The sequence below is a fragment of the Pseudoliparis swirei genome, chromosome 15, assembly GCF_029220125.1.
Source record: "Pseudoliparis swirei isolate HS2019 ecotype Mariana Trench chromosome 15, NWPU_hadal_v1, whole genome shotgun sequence".
Lineage (NCBI taxonomy): Eukaryota > Metazoa > Chordata > Actinopteri > Perciformes > Liparidae > Pseudoliparis > Pseudoliparis swirei.
The window spans coordinates 14,576,349-14,592,066 of record NC_079402.1 but is presented as its reverse complement, the minus strand read 5'-3'; the positions used below and the strand labels follow the sequence as shown (position 1 = coordinate 14,592,066).

The window sequence follows — 15,718 nt, the reverse complement described above, 5'->3', positions numbered from 1 at the left end:
TCATATATTATTTGCTACTGCTCCTTTTTATTTTTTAATCTAGGAAGGAATGTTATTAACATTCCATATTTCAATTTGATCAATTCCTTTTATCATAAATACAAAAGATACTGTCACTATAAGTGTTTGATAATTTCAGACAATCAACACCTACTGAGGTTACACTGCCAACCCTTAAAACATATACTTATAATTACATTTTGTGCTACATTATTATGCGTACCTATCCTGCTTTGTTCTTTTAAAGTGCACATCACATTTGTCCCACCTAAGTGAACTCAGGTAAATATAAGGACAAAAGCAAACATTTCAAAGAATTGTGCCTTTGTGAAGGGCAAAATCCCAGAGTGTACTATTTATATTTACTCTCCCACTCAATAACTGACTTGAAATAAAATAATATTTAAACTATGTTTTGAATTATTGTAAAGAAGGTGGTGTACAGTTCCAGGTTATCACTGTAAAACAGTAAAGCTGGCACGCAGCTGCAGGTAAAATCTCAATAAATGTCGTCATTTAACTGTTTTACGAGAAACTGCATTTAGAAAGACTCTCTGGCATTCAACACACTTTATGATTAATGGCCCTGTGATAACATAAGCGCGATATCCACCGGTATTGGTCAGTATTCATTTAATGTATAAATCATGTTTTTTTATATTTATATATTGGATTATAAGACCATTTTATTTGATGTCAAGTCACCAGAGTTGAACTACAATATAAAATCTATGTTTTACTCAGCCTTTCAAAAATGTATAAGGTCAATAAAATATGACCAGCTGCGCCAATATGCTCTTTTTCCTTTTTTGGTTATTAGTTACATATTTAAAAGGTCAAAACCAGGATAAAATATTAACATTTTTGTGTAAAGCTAAGCTGTTTTATTGCATATAGTCAAACTGTTCGAAAATCAAGCAGTAAAAGTCGATAACCTGTATATTTCACACGCAGCTACACAAAAGGTTTCATAACATCCTTCATTTCTACGCCTCAAAACACAAGTTACTGCTTGGTGAAGATGCAGCCTTCTCTCAAAACAAACGTTTTGAATAAAAGGGTTCATGCTTTCTTCAAGCCTATATGCGAACACAACCGGGGACACTCACTGGGTTCAGGTCTCAGGAAAGAGAGGGAAAGAGAACAGATAATATAAGGTCCCTCTTCCTTTATAATTTCAGGAATTTCATTATTTCCTTTGAAATTTGTCTAGAGATTTTGGACATGCATGAGGAGGGGAGTGGTGGTGGAGGGGGAGTGAGAGGGGTTTGATGGTGAAATGATTGAGTCAGCAATGAAGAAGAACAGTAGTTCTACTGTAGGGTCAGAACCTACAGTTACTAATCTGAGTTCAATTATTCTAGAGCCCCTCGGTGGATTGATAAACGGGGAGACTTTCAGAGCAAAAGCAGAGAGTGTTAGAATAAGTAAAGGAGCATGTGCATATATGATTGGTCATGTGTACAACAACACATTTGGTGAAGACTTGGGTTGCAACTTTAGGAAGCTGTAGCCCAATGATTTCATTGTGAGGGCGTAAATGGTCAGAGCAGTTTGAGCCTCCGACTTTCGATCTGTCTATTCAAATCTTACTCAACCCTCCTCGCCAATTACCCTTTACCCTGCCCCCGATCTCTCTATCTCTCTGTCTCTCACCCCTTAACTGTTTCACCATTCCTTCGTCCCTGTTCCCCTCTCTTGCCTCCCATCAAACATTTGTTTAGCCAAGATGAGCAACTTGGGAAAGACAGGATTTTCCATGCATTTAACCACACAACTTTTTAGACATTTCATGGGGTAAAAAGAGAGAGTGAGAGAGACAGAGCGAGACAGAGAGAGACGGAAAGCGACCGAGAGAGACCGAGACAGATAAGGTGAGGGCATGAAATCAAGTTACGCTAAATTTAAGAATCACTGGATGGCATCTGTTGGAGATTCAGGGATGTGCAAAGTGTTAATGTTATTATATCTGGATACATATTAAATGTTGGATTATGACCTCATACATTTACACACATATATAATTCATAGAAGCCCATAAATTGGCCTTGCATACATGTGTCTGGGGCAGCATCGTGTGAAAGCAGGGGTAAGCTGGCATGACATTGACGGTCTCACAGCCAAGAACACTTTTAAAATTGCAGGGGGCCCTCAGCGCCTCTGTCATCGAGTCGGTCAGCACCACAACCCCTAAACCCATCATTCATCTCTGCCTTTATTACTATACTGGCACTCTCCTCTTTAACCTTCCAACTTACTCCGCTGATTATGTTTTTCCCCTCCAAGTAAAAGACACGCATAGGAACTGTGTCAACGCTCAGATACTGGGAAAAATGCTGTGACTGCTCGTTGCTGTGAGAACAGTTTGAAAAAGAAGGATTTAGAGAAGTATGGAATGGACGATGGGATGGTTTGATGCTGCCCAGTGTTCCCAGTTAATATCTTAAATAAGATATCTTGATAGAGCACCAAGGTAAACACCATCAGTCCTGGAAAAAATTGAGTACCTCTTCATCTGTGCCTTTCTTTACTTCATTACCGCAAATTCCCCACCAAGGCGCTATCGACTAAACTCCCCCGTGTCTTATATTGTCAAAAGACCAACTACAGTCTCTATCGACTCATAGCCAGATGCTACGCCCCTGCCTTCCTAGTAGCCAAAGTGGGACCCCTTCCTACTCCACTTTCCCCTCAATAACCTTATTACGCATGAAGACGGCCATCAGCCCCCATGCAAGCACAGGTGAAACCTCAGCAGCAGGTGCTTTATAAGTGTGCTATGGCTTTAAAGGGGAAGTGCAAACCTCTGGTATTTACGCCTAAGCACTCCATTATGTTTTATGGGACGGGGGCTTAAGGTTAAGACGACCAACTGTAAAACACCCAAGTCAAGGGCCCTGGAGATTAGCTCCCCACTCTGAGCTAAAATACAGCAGGGAGAGGGAGTGAGGGAAAGAGAAAGGGTGGTCCATCCATTAACCTGCCACAGTAAGAGGTATTGACTCAGTAAGGGGAGAAAGACAGAGTTCAAGGGAAAACAGATGACCTATTAGCCTTAGTTCCCAAAAACCTATTGAAGCCGAAATGGTATAATAGCCACCTTGCAAAGTGTGTGTATCCATCTTGCTTTAGTTTAGGAGGTATTTCAACAACAAAAAAGAAAAATTGCAAATGTTTCTGATACGATGGGATTCATCTTCTGTTAAGTTGCTTGGATATTACATTGATCTTTCATTGACAGTCAAGGAAACATATAAGCTTCTCAAACTACTTTTTCAGTGCTATTTGTTTGTTGCTTTTCTGTACACATCATGTCAATTCACAGTGTATAAATTACAGCCACAACTTCAGATGGCCATAGCTGCAGACATAAAAATGTAAAGGCTGTCAGATAACATCAACTACCACATAAACCATAAGAAGTGTCCAAACTAAGGGCTGTGAAAACAATGCAAAATAGTTCCCTCTGCCAAATAAGGGAGGGAGAGGGGAGGATTATTATCAATGGTATTTTCAGAGGAGAGATTGTTGCAGGACCACAGAGCTGCTGGTGTCCTGTGTTTGAAAAACCCTACACGTAAGTGCTAACAGGCGCAAACGCTGCAAAAATAAATGCAGTACCTCAATACCATTGTTCCCCCAAATACACGGTACATTGTTCATCCAGAATTCCATAATTAAGGAGGAATGTCAAACTGTTTGTAGGGCAGCTCTCTGCAAGTATCTCCAGACATACCATAATCAAAGCAAAATAAGCAACTACTTGGGGAGATTATATCTATTTTTTAGACTGACAATTATCTTGTCCTTTTTCTCTCCTTCTAGTATCCTCTCTTTCACACACCCCTCTTTCAGATGTCATCAGGGAGGTTTGAACATTACAAGCGTTTTGCCAATGGTTGATGTCTAAATGAAGTCGTGTGCCGGCCACTTGATGAATTAGCTTCTAATGATGACTAAGCTGCAAGGGATGCGATAGGAATTATGGAAGCAACAGCAAACCCACCTGTGTCTACCGTCTGATGTTCTAAATTCGTCATTTTGTAGCTATGTTGAGGTCATTTTAAATAACAGGATAGTGCCAAGCGGACAATGCTTCCAGCTTAACTGTGATTGAAAACAGACTGGCTTACTTGATTTACGCTATCAGAAAGAACCAAACAATCCCACACACTAGGCCCACGAGATGTTCTCCATTTCATTTGACCCCATATGACAGTGGCAAGAAATACTGAATTGCTGTCATTTTTTTCTCTTTTTCTGTCATAACCAGTAAGACCTCCTGCATTGTCCACAAAAATGTCTCCTACTGTATTAAGTTTCAATGTAGGAAACAAACAATCCTGCTATTGGAGATCTGGCACAAACCTTATTACAGCAAATTCCGGAGATGTATTCTTCCTGCCAGCTTTTACTCATCTACAAGCCACAGTAACATTACCACAAAAACAAAAATGTGCATGCATTTATGAAGGCCTCTGTATTCTCCCAAAGTGAATGCATGAAACCACATAATCTCTGGCTTGACGTGCAGTCCATCTATAAGATTCTTTTATGGTGGTATTCATGTGCAAGTGAAATAAACTTTCTTCACCATTTTTCCGGGAAAATTCTTTCAGGCACCGACGTTTAGGGACCGATACCTGCCTCCCCAGGAAACATGTGAAACATCAGCGGTTTCCTGGAGAGAGTGGTATGTTTTTTTAATGATTTCCATTGCTACAAGCCAACATCATGCTGGACTCTTTTCTGACCTCTAATTGCCCTTACACTTTGTTTATAATATCACTCTTTACAATCAACCCAGCAGTATTAGATGATTGGGTATAGCAGACAGAGTAGAAAAAGGTGGGGAGAGTTGTTGAAAATGTGATAGAAAAATTAATAGTCTGACTTGCGCACTTGCTACTAGAAAAGTAACGGGTTGCGTTTGTTTCGCCCTGCTTAAGTGTCGAACACTGATTGAACCAGGCCAAGGCTAGATTGGACTAGCTGCTCCCGGAGGATTTCCCAGGCCACACAGACGGGGAGTTATGTTACACTCAGCCTCAGCCCAAATGGTCAGGAAATAGTAGGACCAGACATTAAAACCTCCTTCCAGGGACACATGTATGGAAAGATTTGTTTTTTTGATTTACTCGAGACATGTGAGGCCATGGTGTGCAGTTGTTTTAACAAAATGACTCATGTCAACCAAAAGAATAATCAATTTAAGTGAGGAATGTTGTGGGTGGTTAAAGCTTTTCGGTGAATTCAAGTAGTGTGTTCATTACACAATTACCAAAGAGGATTACCATTACTACAAACATGGTTACATGCTAAATGTTAACAGATCTTACTTGTGTGGAGAGGAACGGTTGAAGCATGTCTTGGTCACATCCGTCACATCGGGGTTACAGCAGTCGCCGAGGTCATAGAAGAAGTTCTCCCAGTTACATTCAGGGTCGCATACACCATTCCCCTGCTTGTGCTCAGGGCAACGGCTCCGATGGCCAGACATGCAGTCACCTGCATCGAACCCTGTCAGTGGATGGTTGCATTCGGGGTCACAAACATCATCTCCAACTTTGCTGATATCACAGTTCGCCAGAATCAAGCGGTTTCGAAGGGAGGAATTGGTGACGTTGTGGATGCTAAGCTCCCAGGTGATGTTGTAGGGGATAAAGGCATCATTGAGCTGCTGGTGCTGCAGGCTGATCTGGTGGTCGGATACGGTTGGCTTCATCCGAGCATCGTCCCAAACATTTATGACACGATATCGTACTTTCTTGGGTCGACGGAAGGTCCAAAGGTGGTTGTAGTGTGTGACGACCTCAACATTGTCGCAGACAGTTTGACCACATGTTGGAGGGTCCAGCGTTGTGTCCAATAATCCCTCTGAATTTACAACTCCACCACCACCCATAAACCCTAACCGCCCACCTCCCCCCTGCTCAGGCTGAGGAAAGCTACCATCTTTTACAGTCAGCCACTTCCGTCCTGGGTGCTCAAATGTTTCACGTATGACCAGCTGAGGTAGATCTTGGGGGTCCTCGTGGCCTTGCATATGCCTGACAATCTGCCTCTGCCCTCTGGCCTGCCTCCATAGGCCCACCCTCTCCACTGCCCCCCTGTAATTATGATTCAGTGCATTCCCCCCAATCATCAGCACTTTGCACTTTTTGGTCAAATGGCTAAAGACATCGCCCGATTGCTCCCGACTGACACCCACTTGGGCGCCATTGAAGAAGAGCTTCATGTACACGCCATCATATGTGACCGCAACATGTGCCCATTGGTTGGGTACATAGGGAGCGTTGGAGTGGATGGAGGTCACTTTGTGGGCACGGTCAGTTTTAAGGGAGAAGAAGAAGCGAGGGTCACGATTCCCGTGTTCACTAACCGCCTGGATGCCAAGCAGCCATCCTCTGTCACTGGAGGCGTAGAAACATTTGTCGTATAGTCCTGGAGAGAGAATGGAGAACAAGTCTGTTATTATGTGCATGCCTTTATTTCCAAGTGTGAATGTGGACATGAACATGAGAGAAAAATCATCATCTATAATAAAAAGCATTGTTCATCAGTCATCTGTAAGGGAGCTGACACATAACTCCCACATTCAGACTCATTTAAATAATATAATTATTTTTGCAATATTCACAAGCCACATGAATAAGATCCTTAATGTGGATTTGATTTCAGTATATATTGGTATATATATATATATATATATATATATATATATATATATATATATCAATGAGACTCCAATGTGGGCCTATACATTTTGAACACAGATCATTCTGTAATATTTGGTGTTATTTCCAGAGGGACTGAAATAGTTGAGATTACGGAACAGATATGATGTATATGATATACAGTATAATTTCTAAGTCCTGGAAATTGGGTTGAAGTGCATGTTTAACTAAGGGAGACCCCATGGAAATCTCTCTGTACAAGCATCTTATGAACACTGAGCGCATTTAAAGTTGTTCGTGTGAATGTCCCTTGCCAGTGGGGTAGCCAGAAAAGGCTAGTTTTCAGCTAAAGCCATGTTTTTGTAGAGGCACCAAAACACCTTTTTCCTGTTTCACTTGGACGTGTATGTCAGCTTCAGCATAGTAATGTGTTTTCACTTCTTAGGGGATCTCTAAATGGTAACTGTTTGTTTGTTTAGCGCTCATTGTGGTTTGTGTGTGCAGGCCCACAAGTTCATGTCTTGTATATATATATATTATATATATATATATATAGTCATATCCATAGGAACCAGTCCAACGATTCCAAAGCACCTTGACGTGCCTCACAAGGTAAAGCAAAGTCTGTGTGTTTGCAGGTGATTCTGGGGCGAGAGCAGGACGTCACTCTTTTCATAAGAATACATTCTTGGGATTTGCTAAAATTAGGGTAGCACTTCTACCCCTAAGCTTTCTGGGGATTCTATATATCCACACAGAGACAGTCAATCTGTGAGCTGTACACACAGCCCATATTGGGTGTCCTTTACAGTTTGAGGATCTGTGCATCAAATGCCAGTAAATACCCTTCTTATTTCTTCTCTGCTGACTAGTATTGTCTGAAATGATAAACTGATCAGCATAGTGATAATTACATCTTTGCCTCAATGCACTTGTCCACTGAAATGCCTTTGTTCCCCATCGATTAGTCTACCTGGGCCTGCAATAAGTGTCTGGCTCATGGTGATTGCAAGGACATCTTGCTAACTTTGACCTGTTTCTAATTAGATGCACATTCCAGTATGCGTTCATTAAACTTGGTATTCCAATGGACCGATCTTCAAAGGCTGAGGGTTGAGTTCAGCGTCAAGGTCAGTCCATTGGCGGATGACGTTTTCAGCCTTTCCACTACACTGGAAGGAAAAAGCCTTCCATCTGTCAGCTAGTGCACTCAAGGCTAAAAGGTGTGCTAAAATGCTCGTAGGGCTCCTAGTGTAAACAGCTGTCATAATTCTGCCATGCTCAATTAATCTAACACACTACACTTTTCCAGACCCTGCACTGCAACTCTTCTGGCAAACACACACACACACATATATCCACATACTTATACGGACATGCATATATACATGCTCATGAGAAAATACACAGAAACACACACACGGAATGGATTTGCATGTGCACATGCTACGATAGAGAGCTGTCCCTGTCGGGTTCAAAGGCAACCTTCCTTGCACTTGCCATTTGTCTTCTTCCAAGAAAAACAAACTCAGGAAAAGAGTAAAAAAAGAAAGAAAGAAAAATGTCACAAGGACTTGATAAAAAGCAGGGAGGAACGGAACAATGAAGACTCCGTTTAGGTTTTAGCTGTTCTAGTTCTGAAAGGTCAAAGAAAGACACTTTTATGGTCCCGCTAAAGTGACCGCCACAGCAATTTCTCTGAGGAGACAATGGGAAATTCCACTGATGTTCAGAAAACAAACTTAACAAACTAAACAAACATAACAAGGATATCGATTTTTAAATGTCATCACAACCCTTGAAAATAGTTGACTTTCAACATTTGACTCGACTGTCAAGTTTCACTTTGAAGGAATTAAACTAAATGCTAGTTTTAATGAGTATTACATAATCTACAAATGGTTGCACTTAAAAGTCAGATGACATGAATTAAAACCATTTTTTTCCTACACTGTCACTTACAATGTGACACTCATCACACCTTGTACAGACATTAACTGTGATTTGAAACTACTCCACAAAACTTTTTGAAAAACTTTTTAAGTGCTGGCTATGATAATGATTCAAACTAATAAGAAGACTGGGATGATGTTACCAATGTCGGTGAACACTGAGGAGCAAAATTGTTGCACTCGAGGCTCAACCCCTCTTCAAACTCTAACCACCTAGTCATGGTATCAAGGTTCTCCATCTTCCTCTTTGTCTCCCAGTTACATTTGATGATAATGAGAAAGTATCCACACACAAAAAAGGTCGAGAAGAGCTGAATTTGTATTTATTGTACTTATGTGTGTGTGTATTTTCACACTATATGATCGTACCACAATATATCAGTTATCACAGCAACTATCTGCTTAGGTCTGCATATAATTGTCCCCAGAAGGTCATGGAAGAGAGCCTCCGTCCCTCTTGTGATTTATTTATCTCTTCTTTTGATGCGGGACAACCCAACAAGGATACAAAGGCCACAACAAAGTGGGCAAAAAATGTGGAGAGAGAACTTGATGTTCTGATTGTGTGCGTGTACGTGTGTGTGCGTGTGCGTGCTCATAGGCAGGCATGTACGTGTGTGTGTGTGTGTGTATGAGGGGGGGGGCTTCATAGGTTTGTGTGTAAACTCTTAAAATGTGGACATAGAACTTGATGTTCTGATTGTGTGCGTATGTGTGTGTGTTTTCATAGGCAGGCGTGTACAATGTGTGTTTGTGTTCATAGGTGTGTGTCTGTGTGTGTGTGTGTGGGGGGGGGGGGTTAAACTCTTAAAATGATTTAAATGTTCTTTAACATGGTATTGATTCTGACCACATGTAGCTGTCACACTCGGGCAGTGACAGCACAGGGAACTTGTTTTAGCCCGAGAAGTCTTGTAGTTCAAAGTGAACCCGATAAGCCCTGCTTGTATCTGATGAGGGATTGATCACTCATCTGGGGAGTATAAAGTAACAGATATTGATCTTTGAACATTCTCTTTTTACACAAAAAGTGATCCGACTCTACCTCTCCAAGGGTCATAAAAGAATCGGTTAACTCCAATTAAATATACTTTTACACACTATTTGTTTTAACAAATACATATCATCACTGTTAAATACAACTCCATGTATATTTATTTGAATAAGATAATAGTTCAAACTTAAGTTTGGCATGTTTCAGCTGTATGTCTATATTTTGTTTATGTACATTGAGAGCAACGGAAACTAGTCAGCTCCCTTGAATGTGTGCATTACTTGGCCAGTAAAGCTGGTTATGATTCATAAATAACTTTAGTTCATTACCACATTTTTTTTTAAAGCATATAATGATGCAACTTTTATAGTCTGCAACTTTAACTCTATATAGTCTCTCTTTGTTATATATTCTAATGAATTGATCAGTTACAATCCTCTCATTCATTGTTACTCAATTGAGATATTCCAGAGTTGTAATAATTGTGAATGCAAGACACAACTCAAAACAAAAGTTGAGAAAGAACCTGAAGAAAGAAAGAACAAATGAAAAAGACAACAAGGGACAAGGAAAGAGAAACAGTGGTGGTCAAAACAACACAGTAAAAAAACAGCTGTTGCAAACAACACTGTGCTGGGATCAAAACAAATGGATGGAGCATTTTGAGGGGCAGTGGGATGTTTAAAGCCTGAATTGGATTTAAAAGATTAGGCTTTATTGAATTTGTTTGATCATCGTATTTGTTCTCTGGAGGTCCCCCCCTCTGATACCCTGGGGGGGTGTGATGGGAGCAAATCTTCTTTCTTTTTTTTAAATGAACACACAAGAGTACACGTGAACGGTAATCTCTAGGAGGGAGAAGCCAGTACACAATGAGGGGCGGGGTACCACAACAAGACCGTAAGACAAAATAATGTGAACTAACGCCACGTCTGTAAAGCCCTTAATGTTAATTTTGTGATAAGATTGGGTCCTTGGTGTTTATTCAACTCTATGGTCATTTTGGGGGCCAAAGTGTTGTTTTTGTACGGGATTGCATAATACTGTACAGATGTTACTGTTATTGTCTCCATCCTCTAAATCTCAGAGTCACTCAGGTCACAACAGACGCTCCAGTTTTGAGACTCTGACAGGGGATTGGTTTTGCAGCTCATGCCCCTGCCAACTGGCTAGCACCAACTAAACGTGTAATGTATCTCAACACACACACACACACACACAGTAAGAGTAAGGGGGCGTATTCATTATATTCATTTAAGTGGAGTAGTTAAGTCTCCAAACGTGCAGACTGGCGTACCGGAGGCTGAGGAGGACTGAGTTCAATTCAGTTCAGTTCAGTTCAGAGGCAGCCATCTGCACAAGTGTACTGTTGCAGCCAATGAGTTGTGTATACAACGCTCCCTATCGGCAAGGGAAAGCATTTTAAAAAACGGTCTTTTTACTGTAGCCTAATGCACAAAGGCGCTATTGGTCGGTGCAGATGATGCAGAACAGTGTTAACACCTCACCGGTGCTCCTTTACGCATGGATGCAGGAGAAAAAGGAGTGCGCACAGAAGACAACTAGCCTACAAAGTGGCAAGCGTTCCCCTGAAGACAGGGATCTACTGAAAGTGTGCGTGCGTGTGTCCGTGTTTGCGTGTGCGCGCGCGCGCGCGCGCGCGTGTGTGTGTGTGTGTGTCCTCCTCTGCGCAGTCAGTAGATATCGGGATGCAGAATCACTGATTGTGCTTTAAATTGAACACGCTCCGAATAACGCATGATTTGTCACAATAGTCGGCGTTTTGGAGACGGCACTTCGACACAACACCACCGGTGACCATGAAAGCACACACGTGAAAGCACATTTTCGAAAAGGGGGGAAACCCTGGGTCTTTCGGTCCTGTCCCGTAATTCCGGTAGCCAAAAGGTGTCGGTTTGAGGGGACACTCAAGCCTGCGACGTGTGCGGCGAGCTTTAAGTGCCCGCTTTTATACGACAGACCTCTCCCGCGTTGTGCCTGACGTGCACGCGCACAAAGTTTGGGCCATTACATCATAGTTTGAAAATAGCCTCGTCGGTTTAAAGAAATTACATTTTACGCACAGTGACATCAGCTGCTGGTCAAATGATGCAGTAGCCTATAGCTGCTGGCCGTTCCCCTCACTTGTGTGATCATATAACACACACACACACACACACACACACATCTAGTCAGTCTTCAGAGGGGGAAATTACGGGGAAATTAATTTGGAGAATAAAATCATGTTGCAGGGATTTCTGTCCGTAAACTGGCAAACTTAAATGTGATCGAAATAAATCTTCATTGACCCAATGCTTGCACTACCTAAATTATCCACTGTACTTTTCAGAGCATTACATCATTGTCTAGTCTGCTAGATGAACTCATTTTCAACTCGCTGAAACTGCATGTTGCTTTTGTTTTAGACTACACGACACTGGCATAAAATACGGCACATTTGCATGTTTAGTTCTCAATTTCAGATTTAAGTCGCTAGTTTTTAAGTTGCACTTGTAAAAGGGAGTTGGGTTGACAATATGATGGAGAATGTGGAGATTAACCTACCTGCAATCACTGTGGGTGATCGTTGACCTCCCTCCGGTTTGATCCACATCTCAAGAGTGAAATTTCCTCTGGGTATCTCCACGCCAGGTTTCAGCCGTAGCTGATCTCCCCTGCCGGTAAAATAGACAGCTTTCCCCCGGTCTGGAGAGTTTTCCTCCGCCGGAGAAGAGCGCCGACGCTGGCGGAGCACCCGTCGCTCCAAGCCGGGCAAAGAGCGTTTGCCCCGGGGCAGACGAGTGGCACAAGCCCCTGGGATGGTGGCTTTCGCCTCCCTAATGCGCACCAACTCCCTCTTGGATCTCCCCTTTCTCCGGACAGTCCCGCACTCTGATCCAAAGCACAATATGAGAATCACCAGGCAAGACACCCAGGGAGATGTCCAAAGTTTCATTTTTCGGGAGAGGTAATGGACAAAAAAAATATTTAAAATAAGAGAGGAAAAAGAAGAAGAAAAAAAACAACGGAATAACTACAAAAAAATATATATCCACAATGTTCTCCTCTTTGGAATCCTCTCGAGTTTGTCCTTCTCTCTTACAGCTGTAGAATGTCAAACCGTAGAAACTGTCTAAATAAACCCATAAAGCTATGCTGTTTTTCCCTCTTTATATGCTAAGCCACGACCCCCTCTCTTAAGCAAAACTACTCTGGAGACATTCAGGGGACACAGGAATATTTGATTCATGTATGTGTTCCACGGTGCCTTTTCAATGGGTCCCATTTAGCCAAAGGGATGACTAATAAGTAATCAATCAAGAGGGGGGTCCGGCCGATGCCCCCCTCATCCCCTTTGGACGGTAGGAGTTAGGCTACTCGCAGAAATCCACAGTTGTCCGCCAAGCTCTTGTCACACCTTTTTGTTGTTTCCTTATCCTACCCGTAAAACAGCAAAAGAAATGGCACATATTACATTCCAAAGAAGAGTGACAACAAACCGACCTCTCATATTTATTACAGGAAACGAGAGGTAAATGTTGATCCAAAAAAATGGAAATCCAAACTTCCTCTTGCCTGTATGCCTGTACAAAAGTTGACATGCACTATGATATCTGGTGAGGCGAAAGAGAGAAAGAGGGGCAGAGAGCTGCACAAGTAAGCACCGCGGTCCTCATTGATTGCCTGAAGCAGATACACTTGGAGGAGAGGAGTCAGAGCTGGCCGTCCGCTTTAGAGCCAGTTTCTCTCCAAGTCTTTTTAGGAACAACTCGTGTTTCAAATGTTCCGGGGCTGTGCTTTTCTCTTTTTGTTTCCTCTTTTTTTTTTTTCTTCTCAAAGTGGGAAGTCACACAGGTAGTCAACTCTCGCTGACGGCAATTCTCCCCTTGGCACTTTGTGATAGGATGGTGCTTACGGAGTTTGAAGGGCGTATGTGTATCCCTCTAGCGGCTACAATGTAAACCATCCCATATTTACATCAAGTCCTCAACACAGCATCCAAGGAGTCGAAGAACATGGAATAATCATTACAGGTCCCGTTGTTGATATTTGGTGATATTCTTAAAAAATATAGCCCAACATGGAAGAACGGATGAGTGCTCTTCAATACATGTTTAGTCCCCTGTATTGTAAAATATAGAGATTGTCCCACATATGATTTCGGGATCAAAGCTTTTTTTTATTTTATAACATACAGTATATATAAATATAATTGTAGGGATTAACATGCACATTTTGGGAATACAAATATGTTGTGCAAAGATGAGTATTATGTTACTCACATTCTCCTGGGACTTGGCAAAGCATTATGTATACTCTAGAAAGGTAGATCTAACTGTCCTGTCAAAGTCATGTTTCCCATTAATGTCCTTTCAAAATAAAGTAAGCAATATATCAAAGATGTAATGGGAGAACATTGACAAAGTCATAGCAGTAATTGTCCTTTCTTTACTTAACCTACTTTGATGGATCATATGTCCTTTATTCTCTCAATTTAAAAGCCAGCCGTTAAGCTTTTTAACCGCAAAATGGAAATAAGTGCACTTCTGGGGTTTTTCTACTTGTGCATATTTTATTTTTAATTTTAAAAAAATCTAGCCAACCCATTTAAATCCAGTTTAAGTGTTTAGCAATGCACTATTGACAAACAAGGTTATTTTTTCTTTCCCAAAGTGATTTGAAAAAGAAAAATGTCAAGGATTTGTAAGTTTCAGGTTGACTCACACAGCCTAATGTTTGCCGACACGTCAAGAGATGGATGTGTTTCAAAACCACACTCTCGACTAAAGTTCATAAACTTTGGAGATTGGTGACAAAGCCTTCGTAAATCTCCGCTGCGGAGTGAAATGAAAACAATCCTTTGGTCAATGTTACTGTTACTCTGAGGATATTTTGACACAGTGTGGCTTTACCTTTTAATGGTTTTCCATAGAGACAGTCGGTTGGAATGTCGGTGTTTCCTCTCTGTTCTCCAACAGTTGTTTGTTGTAAATGTGTGTTTAGACAGCCAAAACTTGCCACCTACCATAAAGGAAAGAGAGAACAAACATTAAATATTTGCTTTCTTTTTCATATGGTGTTGCGACTTTGGGCCACATATTTCCTTTTGAGAGGTGTTTGACCTTGGAAGTCACCGGGAGCAGAGTTTCACATGGACCACACATTTAAATCTTGTCAAAGGAGACAGTGGACAACTTTGTGTGTCCGAACCTTCACACGTCACGTTGGTAAACCCCATTCTCCCGTTAGTTGTGGTTGTATGGCAACACTTCCATCTGTTTTAATTACTTTTTGTTTGGGTCCTTGTCTCAAACACTGCTGATTCCCATGACATTGCTTGCTTTTGATGCACACTTTGTGGTAAAACACGCGCTTCCCGGACCCCCCAACTAGGCCTTCATTTCTCCAGTCATCAAAATACCGCTGCGTCACACACTTGAAAGTCATTTAATGTTGTAATGTGTTGCAAGGGAACCTTTATCATACATAGTTAACACTAAAGGGAAATAGAAATATGAACCCAATCAGGTGCCAGAGTATCGGGACAGAAGGTGAAAGACATCTCTCGAGGCCTGTAATTACATTCTTCACTTCTTCACCTCGGATCACACTGCCACACTCTCTCGCTCTCTCTATAAAGGAGCATGAGTGCTGAAGATAGAAAAGATGACCTAATGTCTTACAGTCGGCATCCTATCAGGGGGGTACATGATGTACAGACTAAAGGGGAGTGTGGGGGGGGGAGACCCTGAAACATGCTGAAAAAAAAGGCAATTCGCCATCCTTCGGTTATGCAAGGAGATTGAGTTGCATTGTGTTAGTTCAGCCTTGCCCCCACCCCCAAGCCGCTCTGGGCAGGGACCAATCAACATGCTCAAAGTTCAAACTGTGCGCCTCCCTGGCTCTACCATTTGTCGGTAAAAGAGTGTCACAATATCTCTTCTTTTTTTTAAACAGGCTGATTCCCAGTCCCTCCTGGATTCCAGGAAGACAACATCCCATCTTAACCTAATAACCCGTGACGGTTCAAGTCACGGAGCCCGTGTGCAATTCTGCAAATCCCGCTGGAAATCTGAGTCAGTCCATGAAGCAGA

The 15,718-nt window shown here is 41.8% G+C and overlaps 1 protein-coding gene across 1 annotated transcript in view; it reads right to left on the bottom strand.

The window, feature by feature from the left end:
- The window catches only part of pappaa (pregnancy-associated plasma protein A, pappalysin 1a), an 85,128-nt gene extending 72,549 nt beyond the window's left edge, over window positions 1-12,579 (bottom strand). The window contains exons 1-2 of the mRNA XM_056433278.1: window positions 12,189-12,579; window positions 5,340-6,444 (exon numbers count right to left, since the gene is read on the bottom strand). Of these exons, the coding sequence (XP_056289253.1) occupies window positions 5,340-6,444; window positions 12,189-12,579 (1,496 nt within the window). The remainder of the gene's footprint in view (window positions 1-5,339; window positions 6,445-12,188) is intronic.
- Window positions 12,580-15,718: the final 3,139 nt, after the last annotated feature.